This window comes from Trichosurus vulpecula, chromosome 2, assembly GCF_011100635.1.
Source record: "Trichosurus vulpecula isolate mTriVul1 chromosome 2, mTriVul1.pri, whole genome shotgun sequence".
Classification (NCBI taxonomy): Eukaryota; Metazoa; Chordata; class Mammalia; order Diprotodontia; family Phalangeridae; genus Trichosurus; species Trichosurus vulpecula.
Window position 1 is genome coordinate 460,999,036 of NC_050574.1, and position 21,299 is coordinate 461,020,334.

At 35.5% G+C, this 21,299-nt stretch overlaps 1 protein-coding gene across 6 annotated transcripts in view; it reads right to left on the bottom strand.

Annotated features, from left to right (window-relative positions):
* The window catches only part of DMD (dystrophin), a 1,925,924-nt gene that overhangs the window by 1,601,807 nt on the left and 302,818 nt on the right, over positions 1-21,299 (bottom strand). For all 6 annotated transcript variants that reach the window (XM_036747778.1, XM_036747779.1, XM_036747772.1 and 3 more), the window contains one exon: positions 7,606-7,785. In XM_036747778.1, coding sequence (XP_036603673.1) covers positions 7,606-7,785 — 180 coding nt within the window. The remainder of the gene's footprint in view (positions 1-7,605; positions 7,786-21,299) is intronic.

The following is a 21,299-nucleotide window of genomic DNA, read 5'->3' on the forward strand; positions in this document are numbered from 1 at the left end:
AAGTGAATGTGTATGTATGTATATATCTATGTGTATATGTATGTATATATATATGTGTGTGTGTGTATATATACATATATATATATATACATATATGTAAAAGAGACAGAGCAGACACAGGGTGAGTTGAAGAGGAAGGGAAGATATCTAAAAGAAATAAAATGAAATTAAGGGATGAGAGAGCAACATACTGAGAGTGGGAGATAGGGAGAGATAGAATGGGGTGGATTATCTCACATAAAGGTGGCAAGAGGAAGCAGTTCTGTGGGAGGAGGGGAGAGGGCTGATGAGGGGGGAATGAGTGAACCTTGCTCTCATCAGATTTGGCCTGAGGGGGAATACCATACATGATCAGTTGGGTATCTTACCCCACAGGAAAGAAGAGGAAGGAAGATAAAAAAAAATAAAAGGGGGGGGATGATGGAGGGGAGGGCAAATGGGGGTGGAGGTAATCAAAACAAACACTTTGGAAAGGGGACAGGGTCAAGGGAGAAAATTCAATAAAGCGGGATGGGTTGGGAAGGAGCAAAATGAAGTTAGTCTTTCACAACATGAGTAGTGTGGAAGGGTTATACATAATGATACACATGTGGCCTAAGTTGAATTGCTTGACTTCTTGGGGAGGGTGGGTGGGAAGGGAAGAGGGGAGAGAATTTGGAACTAAAAGTTTTAAAAACAGATGTTCAAAAACAAAAAAAAAAAGTTTTTGCATGCAACTAAAAAATAAGATACACAGGCAATGGGGCGTAGAAATTTATCTTGCCCTACAAGAAAGGAAGGGAAAAGGGGATGAGAGGGGAGGGGGTGATAGAGGGGAGGGTTGACTGGGGAACAGGGCAACCAGAATATATGCCATCTTGGAGTGGGGGGGAGGGGAGAAATGGGGAGAAAATTTGTAATTCAAACTGTTGTGAAAATCAATGCTAAAAACTAAATGTTAAACAAATAAATTTAAATTAAAAAAAATAATTGAAATAACTGTAGATGTTTAACCCAGAAAAGACTTAAAGGTGGCAGGATAGCTATCTTTAAGTACCTAAAGAAGTATCAAATGAAAAAAGGACTAGACTTTGGCCCCAGAAGGAAAAATTAGTAGAAACAGCAAGAAGATAGAAGTAGCTTAAAGCTTGATATTAAAGAGAGATTTCCTAACAATTATAATTATTTTTTTAAATGGAAAAGGCTCCTCTTTTGTCTTATATCTTGTAAAGGAGATTATCTGTCAGGTATGAGATGAACTGGATAATGACTAATGTTTACTCCAACTTTGATATTTTTTGATTAGGAGATCAAAGTATGCAAACTCATGTGTATATAATTCTGAATAGAAGAGCACTTTCTACTTGAGAAAATAGCTAGTCTGATAGAGATATAAATTCTTGAAATTACGATACTGTTCTACAGTTATGCAAATTCTGTAGAAAAGTTCTGGTATCTATGGTTTCACTGGCCTGAATAATTGAAATAATTGAGAGTTGACCATATGCATTAAAAACATAACTATGTTTAATTTTAGTGCTGTGAATGACATTAAATTTAGTTACTGTTAAAAGTATAAAGGAGTACTGAATATTAGCTTTGTTATTAACTAGATGGATATTTATGAGCAAGTCTCTCAAATGCTTTGAACCTCATTTTCCTCATCTATTAAATGGCTAAAGAATTCAGACAAGATAATCCCAAAGGTTGCTTTGTGCTTCAAACCACTGTGATTCTTTGGCATGTTTCTGCTTGAGATAAATTCTTACATTGAAGCTTTGGAACTGGTAATAAAGTAATTCTAAATATCACAGCAATATCTTAATCTCAGAGGCTGTGAAAAGATGATGACAATGATAATAAAACTCTTCTTTCTAAGGATCCTCTCATCAAAGGAGATTGACTCCTGAAATGATTATATTTTAGTCATAATGAGTATATAATTAAAACATCATAAAGTTGCAATACCCAGCATCAAAATGATAGATTTATTATCTACTAGTGACAAACTAAATAAAAAATCAGTAGAAACATGATTTCTTCGACAAAGTGCAAAATTACAATCTTCCTCATTGCTGCTTAAGGCAGGAGTGCATCTTGATTGCCTGTGGAGCAGAATTGTGAATTTCATTTTGCATCAGAGATGCAATTAATTGAGGATGACTGGTCCCCAACTTTTAAGGTCAAAGTGGCCCATAATTTTGCACCTGACTTAGAAATTGGGTTAAGGGGATGTTGAAACTGAATATTATGCAGCAAATTCCAAGGCTGAGGATTCTGCAGAATAAACAACCCTCAGTCAATGGAGAGAGGTTTCCTTCAGGAAGAGGATAAGGAATATGTTGCATCTTCAGGGTATTTTCTGGCTGCTATTTGTAGTTATGAGCCCAAGTTCAATATAATTCAACAAACACTTACAAAGCATCTCCTATACACAAACATAAGCATCTGATAAACATCTCCTTTGTGCTTCATGATATTTAAAGAAACTACATGGGCTTCTAATACACAAAGGAATATGAAAATGGAGTTAGCAACCGCCCTTGTGAACTTCAACTCAGGCTTTTATGCCATGCTAGCTCGGCTAGTTTCTACATATTTTTTATGGGGAGGAGAACATGTTGCATCTTCTGATTGATGACCCAATTCCCTTTATGAAACATGACCTTTAACCCCAGCTTTTTTTCCTGTATAGCACATCAATCTTTGCTATTGCTCAGAAATGTAAACAAATCTACCAACTAGTTCCTTATGCATTTTAAATGTGCAAGAATACCATTTCATGTTTTAAGTCCAATTGTTAGTAACCTGATAAAATGTTATTAGGAATGTCGAGTTGGTAATTTTAAAAAAAGATGCCGGCAGGATTTTTTGTATATGTGTGTGTATATCAGTGTGTGCACGTTTAAACAGATGTTATTGATGATAGATCATTGCATCCTAATATTGTCAATATGATTATATTTTGAAATTTTCCAGGTGCATTTCATCTGGAATGAGGTTGTATGAATCCAATTAGAGTTCATTAAGAACCCAAAGAAGTTTAACATTGAACTCACCTTCATAATTTGAGATTCTGCAATATGTTGCTATCTATATTTAAGCTTTTATTAAGAGTTGTAATATATAGATATAGATATATGTTTATATGTGTGTGTGTGCATGTGTGTGGATCTATCTCAGTACATATCAGTCAAAGGAAATCCAACATTTTTAAATTGATGAAAATAAATTAGGAAATTTAATTGTGGGAGGGAATGAAAATTGATGCAATACTGTAGGAGAGTTCTTTACCATATTTTAAATGATTAAGTGTTTGCAAGTGCAAGTAGTCAGACATTTTCTCACTAACATAAGGAACTCAGGAAGAATTATAAACAGATGAAAAAAATACACTCCCCCCACAAGATCATAATTTCTTTACTTAAATCAATTGAAAATTAGAAGAGATTACAAAGGGGAAATGTGTACAAGTTGTAAAAAAAGCAATGGCAATGTAGTAGATTAAACATCATACTAGGATTTTCGAAGACCATAAGACATGTGCCTCTGACACATGTGTGACCCTAGGTAAAACATTTAACCTTTCAGTATCCCAGGCTTCTCCTGAAGACCACAATTAGGAGAACAAGTACAATATGATTAGTAGAAGTTTCCCCATTGTAAGTTCCCTATACCTATGAAAGCAGAATTCTGAACAAAAGAAAGAGAGGGGGGCGGAGAGAGAGAAGTGGGGGGAGAGAAAGGAAGGGGGAGGGAGAGAGGGAGGGAGGGAAAGGGAGAGGCAGAGAGAGAGGGAGAGGGGGAAAGGGAGGAGAAGAGGTAGGGGGCGGGAAGTAGGGAGAGGAAGGGAGTGGGGACTAAATAAAATGAATTTAAGATTTTAACACAATGTGATACATGTGTGTATATATATTCATAAGTGTTGAAATTAAAAATAATATATTGAGCACCTCAAAATTATTTTAGATAATAGCTTCATACAATTTACACAACTCCAGCTTTAATCAATCAATAGATCAACAAATATTTAATAGGCACCTACTGGTGCCAGACATTGTCCTAGCAAATGAGGTTAAGAAGAAAATGAATGAAAAGATGAAGAAAATTGTCTCTTACACAGAAGGAACATTTAAAGAGGGAACACAACTAGACTATTCAATTTCAAAAGAAACCCTAATCTACAAACAGGGAAATACTGACTATGCTATGGGAAGATAAAGGAACCTGAAAACACAAAATGTTTAATGTTTAAGCTTTGAATTTGGGAAATCTAGTAAGGCAATCCAATACTCAAAAGTAGAATAGTTCTATTTGGAATGTTTTCAGTTTTGATGGAAAATATTATTAACTGGAATTCTTAGTGTTATTTGTAAAATAAAGCTAATCTAGAAAGTGGTAAAACAATTGTGTCCTAAATTTAAGTAGAGTTAGGAATCATTACATTTCAAATTAGGGTTAATGTAAGAATAGGAATACAAAATTCCCAGAGAAAAGTAACATAAGGGATCTCCTAAAAATAAGAACATGACAAAACAGTTTTTGGCAGCATATCCTAAATATCTACATTTAAGATTAAATAAAACCTTGTCATAGGAAATGCAGTAGGATTTAGAGCTAGAAGAGACCTTAGAGACAGGTCATCAAGTATGTCCCACTCCTTTTTTGCATATCAAGCAAATGAACCTAAAAGTCAAGTGACTTGCCCAAGGTCACACAAAGAGTACATAGAAAAGGCATCATTAAGACCCAGGTCCTCTGGCTGAAAATCTAGTACATCAGGCCAAGGACTGAAGAAGAGAGGATGAGTTTTCGGTTGTCTCCCTGCATTTGGGTTTCTCACTTTTCTCAGGACTAGAATTGGTTTTGAATTTGCTCAATAAAAGCTTTTTGGGATTTTTGGCTCTCACTTAGGCACGTAAATTCTTGTAAAGTGATTTTTGAAAATATTTTGTTGTTTGAAGGATCCAGATAGCTGCCAGCTTTTGAATATAGAGTTTATATCTTCTTGGCTCTCTCTGGTTAGGAATTCCATGCTTTAAAAATGCCAATTAATTAGAAGTTTAGTTCAGTGTTGTTGCTTAACTAAAGTACTGTGGTAGATAGCTAAGGGGGTGTCAATATGTATGTAGTTTTAGTTATAAATGACAAGGAAGTACATTGTCTTCCAACCTGTTTTTTTTTAAATCTTAGGTTATGTTAATGACAGAAACAAATACTGTTGCCTGTTCTGAATTACTGTGTTAAATTTTCAATATAAAGAAAATCTCTAATTATAACAAATAAACTAAAAAATAACCTATTCTTTCCCTTTTATTAGAGAAAAAAATCAGCCAGTTAACAAGCATTTGTTAAATACCTCTTATTTCAGTCACTACCCTAGGACCAGGGAATGCAGAGACAAAACAAAGAAAAAGCAAAAAACAAAACAAAACAATCCTTGCCCTCAAATAGATATTGATCTCTTGCTGATAGAAGACAATAACAATGTTCATTCACTTAAGAACCACAAAACACTTTCATAATAAATTTTGATTTAATAGAACATATCAAAGTATCATACACAATGCTAACAGGTATGTTATATGTAAGCTATTAGAAAACACATTATCTACTGCAAATTTTAGGGAGGAAAACTGAAAAATCTATTTTCTCTGAACACTTTTTAGGACAAAAAATTTTGGAGTTTAAAAAAAGAGTTCTACTGGCTCCCAGTTTAACAAAATAAGCATAATGGAGGTTTTCTTTTCCTTGGCTAACAATAATTTATTTTATAGCTTTTTTCCAATTTAATATTGTTTTCATAATTAAAGTATATTTTAAGGCAATTTAAGATTCATAAAGGAGCTTCCTCAAAATAACCCTGTGAGACGATCAGTGTAACTATCATTGCTGATGAGGAAACAGGCTGAAAGAGCTGAAGGGACTTGTCCAATGGCCACATGGCTGGCAAATTAGACCTGGTTCTTCGTACTTCCAAATCCAATGGTCTTTTCATCACATCATACTGTAAGTAATTACATTTTATACCTCAGATCAATATGATTTTGGTATGCAGAATGTCCCAAAAGTCTCAGTGATTTTTAAGTTAATAAAGCTTACCAGGAATAAGAATGCAAAATATCCTGAGATAAGGAATGTCAGTGATTCCCTAAAAATAAGAACATGATAAAATTCTTCTTTTTACAGCATATGCTAAATATTCATGTTTAAGACAAAATAAGACTTCATCTGAGAAAATGTGGTTTTAGGTTATTAAAGCTTAAAATTTCACTGAGGCTTTTGGCACACCCGTGTAGTGCGGTAGGGGTTGGGGGAGGAGGCAGTGGTAGGAGACAAGTGCAACAAAAAGAGCGGAAGAGGGATAATTTAAATTGGTAGACCAAGGGAAGAATGTCCTATGACTGTAAAGTAATGAAATTTTTAAATTTTTGGTTTTGGTTTAAAGGTCTGTGTAATTACTATAAGGGTGTCCCAATAGCCTCAGTGGAGTTTTAAGTTTTAATATTTAAAACCACATTTTCTCAGATCAAGCCTCATGTTATCTCAAACATGGGTATTCACTGTATGCTGTAAAATATTTGAGCTAGTAGCTTAAGTATACTAAGGGACAGTACACATCAGAGCTACATCGGTGTTCTTTTGGAGTGTTTGGAGAGTGTTATGAGGCCAAAACAAGGCTTCTTTTCTTCAATACTCCTATGCCTTTTTTAATCTTAAAGTATTATTTATGCTATGTAGATGAAGTATAAATGTGAATTGTGCAAGAACGTTTGCTCTAACACTTTGATAGGCCTGTGATTTCACGTATGTCTATACACGCTTTATCTCTATAACTCTTCCATATCTTTTCATTCTGTGATTTTTGTCCATGTCTTTCCATACATTTTCAGTAGAAGACCTACCCACAATTCTAGTAACATTCATTTGCCTTCTTTTAAAGTCTTAAGGGCACCAATTAAACCTAAAATCACGGGTGTCAACTTCTGCCATATCCACAATGCTTAGAGGGCTGTGGCAGATGGGGATTTAAAAGAATCCTGAAGTCACAGCAGTGATGTTAGACTGTGATGTAATAGCCAGCCCACACCTTCTGGGCTACCAGCTTAAAACCCTGTACTTCCTATTCAAATAGCTAACTAATCATCACCCCTAGCAATTGGGCAGGAAGGGACTGCCAGTAACTCATGTGAGTAGCCAGCTTTCCGCCTCCATCTCTCCTCTCTAACACTGTTCTCTGTCAACATCTCAACCATCTGCTACTATGGAAAGACAAGACAGAAATCAAGGTTCTTGTCAACTCAAATTGACAACAGCGGTTAAATGTTAGCATTCTATTCTAGCCAAGAGCACTGTTCTAACAATGAAATCTAGGAAAGTCTCTGAGATAATCTATGGTAGGGGTTCTTAAACCCTTTTGCCAATCTGTTAAAGCCTCTGAATCCTATATCAGAATAATCTTTTAAAATGTATATATTAAAATACAGGATGTTAAGCTTAAAACTACACTAAGACTTTGGGGAGACCCTATATATGACTAAAAATACAGTTGTAAAGAATAAATTTAATTTACAAACCACTGGTTAAGAAACTATGATCTATGGCACGATAATTATAATAGCTCACCTGCACAGAACTCTTTTCAAGTTTTTGGATCAGATTATCCCAACGTTGGGCAAAATTTTCCAGCCATGCTTCCATCTTTTGAGCAACTGCCTTGTTCTTCAAAGCTGAGAGTAAATCCTGGCTGAGTGAACACAGTTTATCCATTGTTTGTTTCTTCATTTCTAGCTCTCCTTTTAAAATCTGTTTAAAAATAAATATTAATTAGTTTATATAAGAGTGCCAAGAATGATTTTTATAGTATATTTATATAATTTATATTTTTCAGAGTGCTTTCACACATTCTTACTTTGGTTAAGCTAAGTGCATTACAAGAAAAATAAAAGCTCATATATCATTTAAATGCTCACAAATATATAAGCAGTACAGTGAACATGTAATTAGAAGACATAGAGACAAATTCATGTTATTGCATTTTATTACTGTGTGGCCGTAAGGAAGTGACTCAACCTTAAAGAACCACATTTTTTCATTGGCAAAATAAGCATAATAATATATGCACCTTCTCTCCCACTGGATTATTGGGGAGATAGTCTTTGAAAACTTTAATTCACAATATAAATGCAAGTTACAGCTAGGTAATGAATCACCTGATGGGATCACATAAACTTCAAAATTACACTTACCTAAGTTATAATTATGTAAAGTATGGTCATTTGTTGCAGCAAAATGTAAATATGCAGTGCGAAATCCTCAGTGCGACCACTTCAGAGGATTCATTACTTGCACTAATCGGGACCTGGCTGTAACATTACCAATAAAGTCACTACAATGGCTATTTGAATAATTATCTTCTACTGCTGATGTTATCATGGAAGTGAATAGAAAAGAATTCATTAAGTACCACTATGATCTAAGCCCTACGCTTATGAGATAATAACATGATGAAACAAAAGGAAATAACTGATCGCAACAAACCTATTTAGGCTTTACTTATTTTTCCCCATCACAGTTTCTATAGCCCGTTGAACTGTGGAGATGTGCCATTAATTCCATCTTATTGATAGACAACAGAAAGTTCAATTAATTTGAAGTAAATGGATTGAGAAATTTTCTATCCCTGTTTTATTTACCACATTCTACACTAAGTTATTTCCTTGTATCTTTTTGCAGACCCCAGGCATGCAGCTTTATTATTATTACCCACATTTTGATAATAGAAAACAAAGTCTTGCTTTTGTGAATCTGAATCTCTCTCTTCTCCTACTTTTACATCAGTCCTGTCCATAATCAAATCATGAAGGTAACAAATATACGTCCCCCTATCCCGCTGAACCACCGCTACTTATTCATTTTCTTATACAGACTCTAAGTTGAGGAACTTACGTTGACCTACACTGGTAAGCGGGAGTTCCCTCACTTGGTGGTTCCTCATCCTCATACAATCCCTGGTGCAGGCCCAAACCCTAGCCTGCCGTCGCTGGACTTCCCCTAGTCCTACTCACTTGTGCTTTGTGGAAAAGGAAGGGCCATTCAGCAGACACTTCGTCTTTTTAAATGAATGGATACGGCAGTGACACAGAAGATCCATCAGACACTCCGCTCATGTTTGCCCTGTTAGTAACTCAGCTCGACACCTCCCTACACGGGCTAGCAGTGTCCACGATGACTTCCTTCAAGGCCCAGGTTTAATACTAACCTTTCTGTTGGAGGGCCTTCTTGGCATCCTCTTTGGACTTTTTTTTCCTTTCTTCAAAATGGAATGTATTTATATGACATGTGTTTTGTTTTTACTTTTCTGTGGACTTACTGTTTCTCACTGGTATGTGGTAGACTCCTTGGGACAGAGACTTGAATTCATGTCTCAGTAACTCTAGTGCCTAATACTATACGTGAGGTTGTAGAAACCTCAATGCTTGCTGTGGCTTGTTGAATTTTAAAAGCCTTCATCCAGAATCAGCTCCCTTTGTTTGCCTTCACTTTGGAATGCATTTTTGCTCCTTAACGTATTTCCTCAACATTGTAAGGCCCACAATGTGTTTCCCTTGGATTTGCATTTCTTTTCTGGAATTTTCTTTTTACAAAATAAATGAGCTACCCAGCCAGAGAGTACCGGAAATCTACAATGAAGTCTACCTTAAATCCAAATGAAAATACCGGGCACATATGTGAAACTAGGAAAAGCAGGAATAGTTCGATGTTGCTATATTGACTTATTCTTTTGCTCAACACAATTTTTGCCCTTTCAGAAATGTTAAAAACATGCACAAACAAGTAACAAAACAGTGTAGACACAAAAGTCTTCCATATTTTACTCCACACATGTTAAGGAAAGTGGTTAAAAATGACCAACAGTGTTAGGTTAGAAGGTATTACAAATTACTTAAACTGCATATTTAATTAACTGAAAATACTTCAGCAAAAGGAAAAAAAAATGCCATCACATATTAGAATTATGCTTAGGGAAAATTATCACTTGCTAATTTGGGTGCAAAGTAGTGGTGTCTAAGCAGTTTTTCTTATATAACCTTTTAACTAATTGGATCCCAAGAGGTTTAGTGACAAATGAAACTAATGCGATGAGATGTACATATATACACATATACACTTGATTATACACAGGGAAATATATATGTGTATATATGCATATGAAATGTATTATAGAAAATTGGTTCAGATATTAAGTCCATTTCAAATCTTTACATAGGCAGATGCTTGTATATCTTTAAAGTTGTATTATTAGAATAGCACTTTACTCTTTGCAAAACGCTTTCGCATACATTATTTCACATTATTGAGTAAGAAGGATGTAATTTGTGAAGACTTCACAGGGTAAGAATATAGGGGCAACTGTATTCTCATATTTCTGGAATGGGGAATGTCTGAGGGAGTAGGAGAGGCTTGGAATTTAAACCTTATAGTGACTTAGCTACCTTCTGAAAAGTCAGGGCCTGAAGTTGTAGGTGCTCTTCCCTTCCCCCTCTTTCAGTGCTAGCACAAGAATTTTACCAAATAGGGAGATAATGGACTACCTGTGAGCTGTTTGTTCTCTGCTCCAGGAAGGTCCCCTTCTCCTTCCTCATTCCTTCTCTTTAGCCATATCCTCAACACATTAGTAGCCAAATAAAGAAAGTATGTATGGATTGGCTCAGCATTTTCGTGCCTAGATTGTAAACCCACCTCCCAGCCAATGGGGAGAAGGGATAGAGGTGGGCAGGAATCTTTGCATTAAGAGCATATCTAGTGCTGCATTTCCTTTGTACTTTGCCTCCCTCCACCAGTTTCCTGGTGGAGGTGATGCCCAAATCTCACAAGGTTTGTAAAATAAATTCACTTTGCTACTCCTAAAGATGTCTCTCCCATTATTTGAATTTTCCATCCCATACATGATTAACACAATAACCCTGAAAATCAGACATAAATCTCTATTTTACGGATGAGAAATAGCACATTATTATGAAAATAATACCGGATGTAACATAATAAAAAAAGTCAGGAGACCTCAGTTAAAATGCCGGATTTTACATCTACTAGACTTGGGAGGAAGTCACACTTAAGCTCTCTGATTTATAGTTTTTTCCAGTTTGTAAAAAAAAAATAAGGGACAAAAAATAAATGTAGTTCACTACCCCATTGGTTGCTATGAATGTCAAATGAGATATGTATTAAAATGCTTTATAAAACTTAAAGTGCTATATAAATGGCAATCATCAACAGTATTATTAATAATGATTATTATTAATATTATTATTATTATTATGAGGAAAAAGAACACAAAAAGATGATGTTCTTAAGTTAAAATCCATAAGAACACATTCACATCCCAAGCACTGGAATGAAGATAGTTAAGGCACAAAACTTCCTCTACTTGACTACTTGGGAATTCATTCTTTTATTCGTGAATTCAAATGACGTGCATTATTCCTCGCTAATCCCACAATTTCATGAATGTACCTGCAGTCTAGCTCATGTGGAAATAACTCTTTGTATTAACAATTCAAAGATTGATCTTCCTCTAAGCATACTACTAGATACCTCACTACACTCCCTCATGAGGAAACCCCCTTCTCAATGGTACAGTTCCTTGTCTAGTAATTATCACCAAGAAAAAAAAATCAATATTGGCCACTGAAACATATCACGTCCACTTTCACTCCAACATCCTCCAGTACTCACAGTGCTATTAAAGCAGAAGTGGAGAAAACGAACAAGAATCTTTTCTCCCCCATCCAGAAGTATGTGTGTTGAGTTATGAGGAGAGAGAAACTTAAAGGTTCTTAGTACTATTATTTCAAATTAAATTATGTTGGTCATAGGTAAAAAAAAACCAACTAGGGTTATCCTATTTTATATAGCTATGTGTTTGATAGAAGATGGTGACAGATGGTAACAGTTTTGGGTCTTGCATTGTGACATATTTTAATGAACATTAAATTCTTACTCACTGCCTTAGTCAGCAGGGAAATTTTACCTCAAATTCTGGACCAGCTGTCAAGTTCTGTTAATTAGCTTAAACAATCAAGTGGCAAGACTTATGCAAAACATATTTTCACTTTGTTCACAGGCAAGGTGACATGATTTAAATTTGCTCTATATTGAGAAATTATTGAAACATTGCTTGTAGAGAATTTTAAAGTTCCTACTGAGAAAATAGAGATCCACTCTCAACCCTTCTAACTCTATTACATATCTCAACATGCTTCTACATCATCCCTCCCTCTGTGTTCTTTTGCTCTAGTCTCAAAAGGAAGGACAGTCTTCCTCTTTGACAAGGCAAACACCTCTACTCATGCCTTTGATCCTATCTTTTCCCATCCACCTGGGAGTTTGTTCCTTTGATCAAACCCACTTCACTGTTCTTTTCTAATTCATTAGCCCCTTACCTACCATCTACAAACATGTAAGGGTCTCCCCTGGCCTTCAAAGAAACCTGATACTCCCTCAAGCTATCATTAGACATCTCTTCTCCCTTACAAAACTTAACTCCTACAAAGAGTCCTATACACATTTCCCTATTACCAGTTCTTCCCTTCTTTGCACCTTTCAGTCTGGGCTCCACTCCTACTCCTCTACTGAAACTGTTCTTTTCAACGTTATCAATGAGCTTTGATAACAAATCTAATTTCCTTTCCTTAGTCTATTTTGATCTTTTCACATCTTTTGACACTGTTAACCTCCCTCTACCCCTAAATATTCATTCCTCCTTTGTATTTCATAACACTATTCCCTCTTAGCTCTTTTTATACCTGTATAAAACTCTGTTCCTTAATGGAGACTGTCCTCCAAGACGGTTTTGGGCCTTCTGTTAATCTATTTCTATTTTCTGTCTTGTGATACTCCCACAGTAGCAACTGCCATCTCTAGATAGATGACTTTCAAAATCTGTATATCCAGTCCTCTCTTGAACTTTAATCCTGCATTATCAACTCCCTGATGAATGGGTTTGATATTCAGTTCAATCTTATCCACACACATCTGGAGAGACTCACCATCGTCTACAGGGAACACTTTTTCCCTCATTCATATTCTGTACATCTTTCACCCAGTGAAAATATTTTGGAGAGTACACATCTCTCTGCCTCATTATTTGTAAATAATCAAATCGCTCGAAAAATTCACTCTACTGTTATGTATTTAAAGTAATACTGTATGAGTTTGATATACACATGACATTCAACTTTTGGAGACCTTTTAAAGGAATATTCTGTTCTACCCAAACAAAAGAAAATAGTCAACAAACATAGATCTTATATTTTCTATATCATTTAATCTGTTGTGTGATTGTGATAGAATTTATAAAGGCCTGCCTATTTCTTTCTCAGAGTTTAATCAAGATTTTCATAAAGCAAAGGTCTACCTATGTAACCCTCACTCAATAAACTCCAGTGGTTCCCTATCACCTCAAAGATCAAATACAAAATCCTCTGTTTGACTTTCAAAGCCCCTAAACCACTCTCCAGTTTTCTTATAGCTTACTTTCTGACACATGCTCCTTGATCTGGCTACACTGGCCTTCTGGCTGTTCCATGGTCATGATTCACCATTTCTTGACTTGCGGCATTTCCTCTGGAAATATCTAGAATTTTCTCCCTCCTCTTCTCTACCAGCTTCCCAGATCACCTTTAAATTCCAACCTCTACAGGAAGCCTTTCCCAACCTCTTTTAATTCTAGTGATTCTCCTCATTATTTCCTATTTTCATATATTATATATGCTATATATATATGTATATATATATACACATATATACTACATATGTATATGTGTTCATATGTGTATATAAGTATATGTGTGCGTATATACATATACTCACATATATATTCACATACAGAGAGAGAAGGAAAAAGAGAGAGAGACAGAGGGAGAGAGATGGAGAGAGAGAGAGAGAGAGAGATAGGGAGAGGGAGAGGGAGAGGGAGAGAGAGAGAGAGAGAGAGAGAGAGAGAGAGAGAGAGAGAGAGAGAGACAGTCAGTATAAGAATCTGTCCCATTAGATTTGTGAACTCCTTGAAGGCAGGAAAAGTCTTTTGGCTTCTTTTTATATCCCTAGCATTTAGTATAGTGCCTTGCACATACTAGGTAATTAAGATATGTTTATAGATAATTTGAAGGTTGCATAGAGGTATATGTGGATTGTTCTCCTAAAATTAAAAATGTGAGAATGTGAATAGATACAGAGTTCACTAGGTTTTTAAAAATCTATGAGTAATTTTTATTAAAAATGAGATTCGAGCCTTTAAAAAAATTTTTGGCAATTTTCCCTATTTCAGATACCTTAAATACTAATTAGATAGTATCTTCAAAATTGTGTTGCTTCCTAAGCAGACCTCTTTTGTTTATATTTTGCTTAGTCCAGGTGATTTTTTTCCCTGTTTCTTTTATTCAATGACTTTTCTACTTCCTAATACATTAAAATAGGCTATTTCTATTTTTTACTTCTTCGTTGTCCTCCTTCCACGTCATTCTTCAGTTCTCAGGGGATGATTTTGCTTAATTGGACTCCCTCCAAGTTTTCTTTAGCCTTTTTTAAGTCTACTGCTTCTTGCTTTTCTGTGAAATAATGTTACCTGTAATCTTCCACTATTCTTCTCTGTAAAATCTTAAAAATGATTTTATATCTACATTGGAATTTCCCTCGGTTGCCATGTTGTCCTGCAGAGCAAAGAGATCAAGAGTTTGCTGGCTAGGAGAAGTATTTAGGGTGACTTTGTCTACTTACTATGGCAAATGATTCACATTATGTAGTACTTAAATTTCTTTAGGAAATTGTTATAACCACTATTGATGCCAATTCCTCCAATCCACTTTTCCTTTTTATCAAATAGCCTAGGTAATAATTGTTTAAACAGTATACATTTTTTTAATTCATTGGGCTTGTAAGTCTCTGGCCTTTTTTAATTTCCCACTAAACCATATTTTCATATAGAGCGGTATCTATCTATTATCTATCTAGATATAGATCTAGATATATCTCTGTATGTACTTGATGCCCTCCCTTCTGACTACCTTTGTATTAAAGTAATTTGATATCAAAATGTATATGTATTTCATTTAGTATGTTTTAGACCGTTCTTTGTAGAATTTCTCTATGTTCTTATCCTCTTCAACATATTTTCTGCACATGTTTAATCTATTTTCATGGTGGTCTTTTTTGCAAATACTTATCAAAAGCACAAAATACCAGGCAATCTAGCATCCCATGAAAAGATATTTCTTTTTGCCTTAAGACATCTAACAAAATTGTCTCTATAGTCTCCTCTATTTGCCTCTCCAAATAGAACCTATGAGTCATTCTTTTATTCAGCTGCAAATTTCATTTTCCTTTTAATATTACTGACACGATGTAAGTTGGCACAAACTGGAGTGGAAGTAAGACTAGGTGTGGAGCTGATAGACTTGGTTTCAAATCTTGCCTTTGTAACTTATTAACAATGCCTATCTTAACAAGTCACTTTGATTCAATGGACATATAGGAAGTGTTAAAAAAAGCTTTATCATATAGCCACCGATCTACTTATCTTCATTTATTATCTACCTGCCTTCTCTTCAAATAGAAAACTGAGAAGAAAGTCCATGGATGGGTTAATTTCCCACTTTTAATATACAAATCAACATCTACCAGGGTTCCTCCCTTCTACTTTCCTAACCAACATGGATCAGGCAAGCTTTGTCCTAAAAGGTGACAAAGTTAGGACTTATTTGTCCTGGAGTACAGCAAAGGCCCACACTGGTACTCACTTGTCTTAGCTTTGTGGTGATCTCTGGCTGTATTGGCATGATGTCCTGGTCATCAAGAGTATAAAAAGTCCCACCTATGAGGGGTTAGTACCCTTCAAACTTAGTAGATGACAGAAGACCATGAAAATCACCACCTCCTATTCCTATGAACAGATAGGAATTCTAAATGGAGAGGAGAGGGTTTGTGCCTACTCAAGCTATCGGCCACTGCATCCTTGTTACATATCTTTGCTATATTAGAGTTATATTAAGTAAATCTCTATTTCTTTATTCTTCAATGATTTATGAGTGCCTTATTTCATCCCACATCAAAACTGAGTAATAGGGTTTTAGTGTCAGGCCAGTCTTTAACATAGTGACTACTTCTTACTCTATGAAAGAGAATTTGACATAGGGGAAGGAAAGGGAGGTAGCGCAATATATCTTTTTTTTCCCCTTACGAGACATTTTTAAGTTTAATCTGCATTATTACAATAAACAAAACAACAAGTCACACCCTGATTTGTTGCCTTTGCTAATTTCCAAGCCTCTGCTAATTAAAAACTCACACTGAAAATTTAGCATTATCTCTTGTGAGCTGGATTGACTTGGCTTTAGCACCCTCCTGGTTATAGATCTCTTGAAGAAGGCATTACAGTGTTCGAGAATGTTTTTTTCAATGTTTTTCTCAATTACATGTAAGAACAGTCTTTAACATTCTTTTTTTTAATTTTGAGATCCAAATTCTCTTTCCTCTCCCCACCCCTCTTGAGAAGGCAAGCAATTTGACATACATAATACATGTGTAGTCATGCAAAACATATTTCTATATTATCCATTTTGCAAAAGAAAACATACACACACAAATAATGTGTTTTAAAGTATGCTTTAATCTGTACTCAGAGAATGTCAGTCCTCTCTCTAGAGGTGGATAGCATTTTTTATCATAAATCCTTCAGAATTGTCTTGGATCATTGTATTGCTGAGAATAAGTCATTCACAGCTGATCATCATGCAACATTGCTGTTACTATGTACAATGTTCTCCTGGTTCTGCTCACTTCACCTTGTATCAGTTCATATAATTATCTCCAGGTTTTTTTGAAATCTGTCTGCTCATGCTTTCTTTCTTCCTTTTTTTTGGAGGGGGAAGGCAAGGCAATTAGGGTTGTGACTTGCCCAAGGTCACACAGCTAGTAAGTGTCAAGTGTCTGAGGTCACATTTGAACTCAGGTCCTCCTGACTCCAGGGCCAGTGCTCTACTCACTGTCCCACCTAGCTGCCCCTGTTGATGATTTCTTATAGAAAACTAGTACGGCATCAAAATCATATACCACAACTCATTGAGCCATTCTGCAGTTGATGGGTATCCCCTTGATTTCAAATTGTTTCCCCCAACAAAAAGAACTGCTATAAATATTTTTGTACCTATATATCTTTTCTTTTTCTTTTGATCTCTTCGGGATACAGACTTAGAAGATGTATTACTGGATCAAAGGGTATGCACAGATTTATACCCTTTCAGACATACTTCCAAATTGCTCTCCAGAATGGTTAAATCAGTTCACAACTCCACCACGGCACACTGGTGGCCACTTTTTCCACATTTCCTCCAAATCTGTCACTTTCTTTTTCTGTCATATTACCCAAACCCTATTGGTTTGAGATGGTACCTCAGAGCTGTTTTAGTTTGCCTTTCTCTAACCCAAAGTGATTTAGAACACTTTTTCATATGATGACAGATAACTTCGATTTCTTCTTAAAACTGCCTTTTCATTTCCTTTCACCACTTATCAACAAGGGAATGCCTTTCATTCTTATAAATTTGACTCAGTTCCCTATATGGTTAAGAAATGATACATTTACAGAGAAACTTGACATAAATTCCCCCCCCCCACCCTATTTCCTGCTTTCCTTCTAGTCTTGGCTATAGTGCAGTATATCTTAATTCCCACGTGTATCCTTAGCTTGAGGCATCCCTTATGATGATTTCTTTCCTCCTCTTTCTTATCATCAAGACAGTCATACAATGCTAGGTGGCTAAAGGCTTCAAACAGCTTTCAAACCCAGACTGCTACTATTCTCTTTTCAACTCCTTGATAAAATTACTTCCCTAAGAAAACCAAATTAGGTGCTCATTTTCAAGTTATAAAAAAATTGAAGGCACTTTAAATTATATTCCTCATATTAAGTTACTTTGCAAAAGTTACGTAGTTATGGAGATAAAGATCCGGCTAGAGCTTAGGAATCATGGCAAGGCTTATGAGATGAATTTTCCTAATTGAAAGAATGTCAATGCTATAACACATGTAACAGGAGTTTCAATTTAAAATATAATAGTACTTCCTATTTTATGCTTTCAACGCATAACAGTTTTGATTGATACTTGAAAGTTTTATTTTAATGCTCATGAGAGAGGCAGAGGTCTTAGAGCCTCTGCAAGCAGTATGCCAAGCACTTATAGTTTACCATACTGAAAAGGCTCCAAGCATGGGTCTAATGATGAATGGTATGCCTGTCTGCAGGGATTTAGCTAGCTAGGTTATGTAGAATCTCGTTGCCAAAAGGTTAGGCACAAGGTGTTTTGTTGTTTTCTTTTTGTTTTTCTGCAGGAAATCATTAAATTTTCCAACAACAAGGCTTTGCTCTGTCTTGGTACAGAGAAGACTTGAATGAATGACACCATATCTTTCCTGAGTAGGGAAATAACATGGTTTTAAACATTCAGAGCCCAGCAATAAATTTTGAAATAGCTACGGAGTAGTTTCCAGACTGTTGTGACTTATTCAAGGAAATATTTTATTCATGTGTATGAAATGTGATAAGGTTTAAATTATAGTGGCAAAAATATACGTTAGCTATTAAGGATAGTTTCCTAATTATCATGGCAGAGTAGACAGAGAGTTAGCTTCAGAGTCTTAACGACCTGAGTTCAACGTTTCTGGAAAGAATTGGCAATGTGACCTTGGAAATATCACTTTAACTTCAGTGTCAAGGGGCAGAGCCAACATGGTAGAGACAAGGCAGGGATTCATTCACATGAGCTCTCCCAGATTCCCCTCCAAACAACTTTAAATAAAGCCTCAAAATGAATTCCGGAGTAGCAGAAAGGACAGGGTGAAACAATTTTCAGCCTTCAAATGTCTTAGAAAGCTGTTAGGAAAGGTCTCTCATACTCAGGTATGTATAGAATAGACTACAGCACAGGTCAGGTGCCAGCAAACAACACAGAGGGCTTGGGTAAAAGTAGTGGCAGCAGTTGCTTCTACAGCTGTTGGCCAATAGATGGTAAGAAATGACAAGCAGGATGCTTTAAGAAAAACCTGAAAAGACTAACATGAACTGATGCAAAGTGAAATGAGCAAAACCAGGAGAACATTGTATAGAGTAATAGTGATATTGTATGATGATCAACTGTGAATGACTTAGTTATTCTCAGCAATACAATGATCCAATACAATTCTGAAGGACTTATGATGAAATACGCTATGCAACTCTAAAGAAAGAACTGATGGCATTTGAATGTAGATCAAAGTATTCTTTTTTAAACTTTCTTTTATTTAATTTGGAATTCAAAATCTAAAAAAAGTTAAAATTGTTTTTACATGTAATTGTGGAAAAATAAAATATTAAATATAAACTCAGTGTCTACAAGTTACAAAGCAGATAGCAATATGCATGGTTAGTGTGAGTTTCACCAATTAGAGTTCCACATTCTGGATAATGAAATAAGTCAAAAAAATAACATCTTAGGATAAATTATTCTAATTATGATTAAATGGGAAAACTTTCTGAATAAACTGCTCCACAAACTCATTTTTTTAAAGAGACAAGCACAGAAAGTGAAAACAATAGTGGATACCTGAACCCTAATAGAAAATTTTCATAGTTTAGTGAAACTAGAGTTATAAAGGCACAGAATGAACTCAAGCTTATAATAAATTTTAAGGGCAAGGAAGAGGACCTTTGTATATATTAAAATAAGAAGAACAAAGAAGATGTAGAACCATCGCATGAGGTGGATAAAAGCTGATAATAGTTGATGGAGAGTACACAATACAACTCATTTCTTGTTTGGGGGATTCAGCTTTCAAAGTGAACAACGTCCTCCTGACTGGGGAGGATGGAAAAAATGGTAAATACAAAATTGAAATCCAAGACAAATGGGATGACAAAATTACACTTCAGAAGGAAATACAACTAGCCATTCCCCTTGTCTGCCCTGCCCCCACCTCCAAAACTCTTTTTTTCAGAGCATGTGTGTATTTTTTTTTATCTTTTTACACTAAAATGACCAGAAACTCAGTGTTTACTGGATATATTCATACAGCCAAGATGTGGTTTAAACTCTCTCTAGATGAAGGCTCTGCCATTCCTCCTATGATCCCTAAAATAAGCCACAGACCATTATGTTTTGCTTTGAATTTTCCCCAGGTGAATAGGGGATAGAGTTAGAAATTCTATAGAATTCCTTTGTGAACTAGTGAAACGATTATCTTAGCAGCCAATTTTCTAACAAATGTAAAAATCTTTTCAGAATTTAACATGTATATATCTAAGAACAAAGAAAACAAAAAGAAAGTATTTATCTTTAAAAAAAAAGGTAAATCAGAATTTGGCTAGATATGGTGGTCAGTATATTAATTTGCTGATGTTCTTGCCAAGCTCAGTTAATTGACTTTTTTCTAAATAATTTATGACTCTCCATATAAGTGTTAAAACATATGCAGATTTATAAAATATATGTGTGTTAAAATTTACAAAGATTTTATTACTAATATTAGCTGTTGCCTGAATGTAGATGCTCTTCCTTTTCAGAGTTCTGAAGCATAATGCATTGTGAGGTTTTGAGGTCATTGTTCCCATTTCTAAAGCATTTTACATATCCCTAACAAATTGCTATGTCCATTTAAATGGTGAAAATTAGCAGGAATTTCTCTACAGAGTGCATGTCCTGAGTATATAGTACATACTCACTTTCTAGGTTTACCTCACACTACTAGCCCCCCAGAAATACTATCTTACCACCAAACTAAATTACCTGTCTTCCAAAGCTACCTGGTATTTCTCACCAAAACTATTCCTGTTCCAGACATTTACCTGTAACTAAAACAAAAGAAAAAAAAACCAAAAAACCACCCTATGACATAAATATTCACTCCCACACAGAAACTTAGTGAATCTTGAAAATTCTTTGAAAGCTCAAGTCAAATTCCACTTCTTACAAGAATTCTTCCCTATTACCTATAGTGAGGAGTGTTCTGACTGTTTCTACCTCATCCTTTTCAGCCATCACCCAGAGAAGCAACTCCTCTACAGAAGAGGATAGATGCCTACAACAACTGCCATCAATGGGGCAGATGAACCAGGCTAGCTAAAGCAGCAAGATACCCTAAGGGAAAGACAGGGGGCAGCATGTGCCACATGAGTCAAACCACCACCACACCAGATACTGATGAAATGTCATCAATAGGCAGAGGCTGCCATCCTTTCTCCTCAGTAGCCACAGTAATTGAAGGCCCAGAAAAGAAAGTTCATGCCA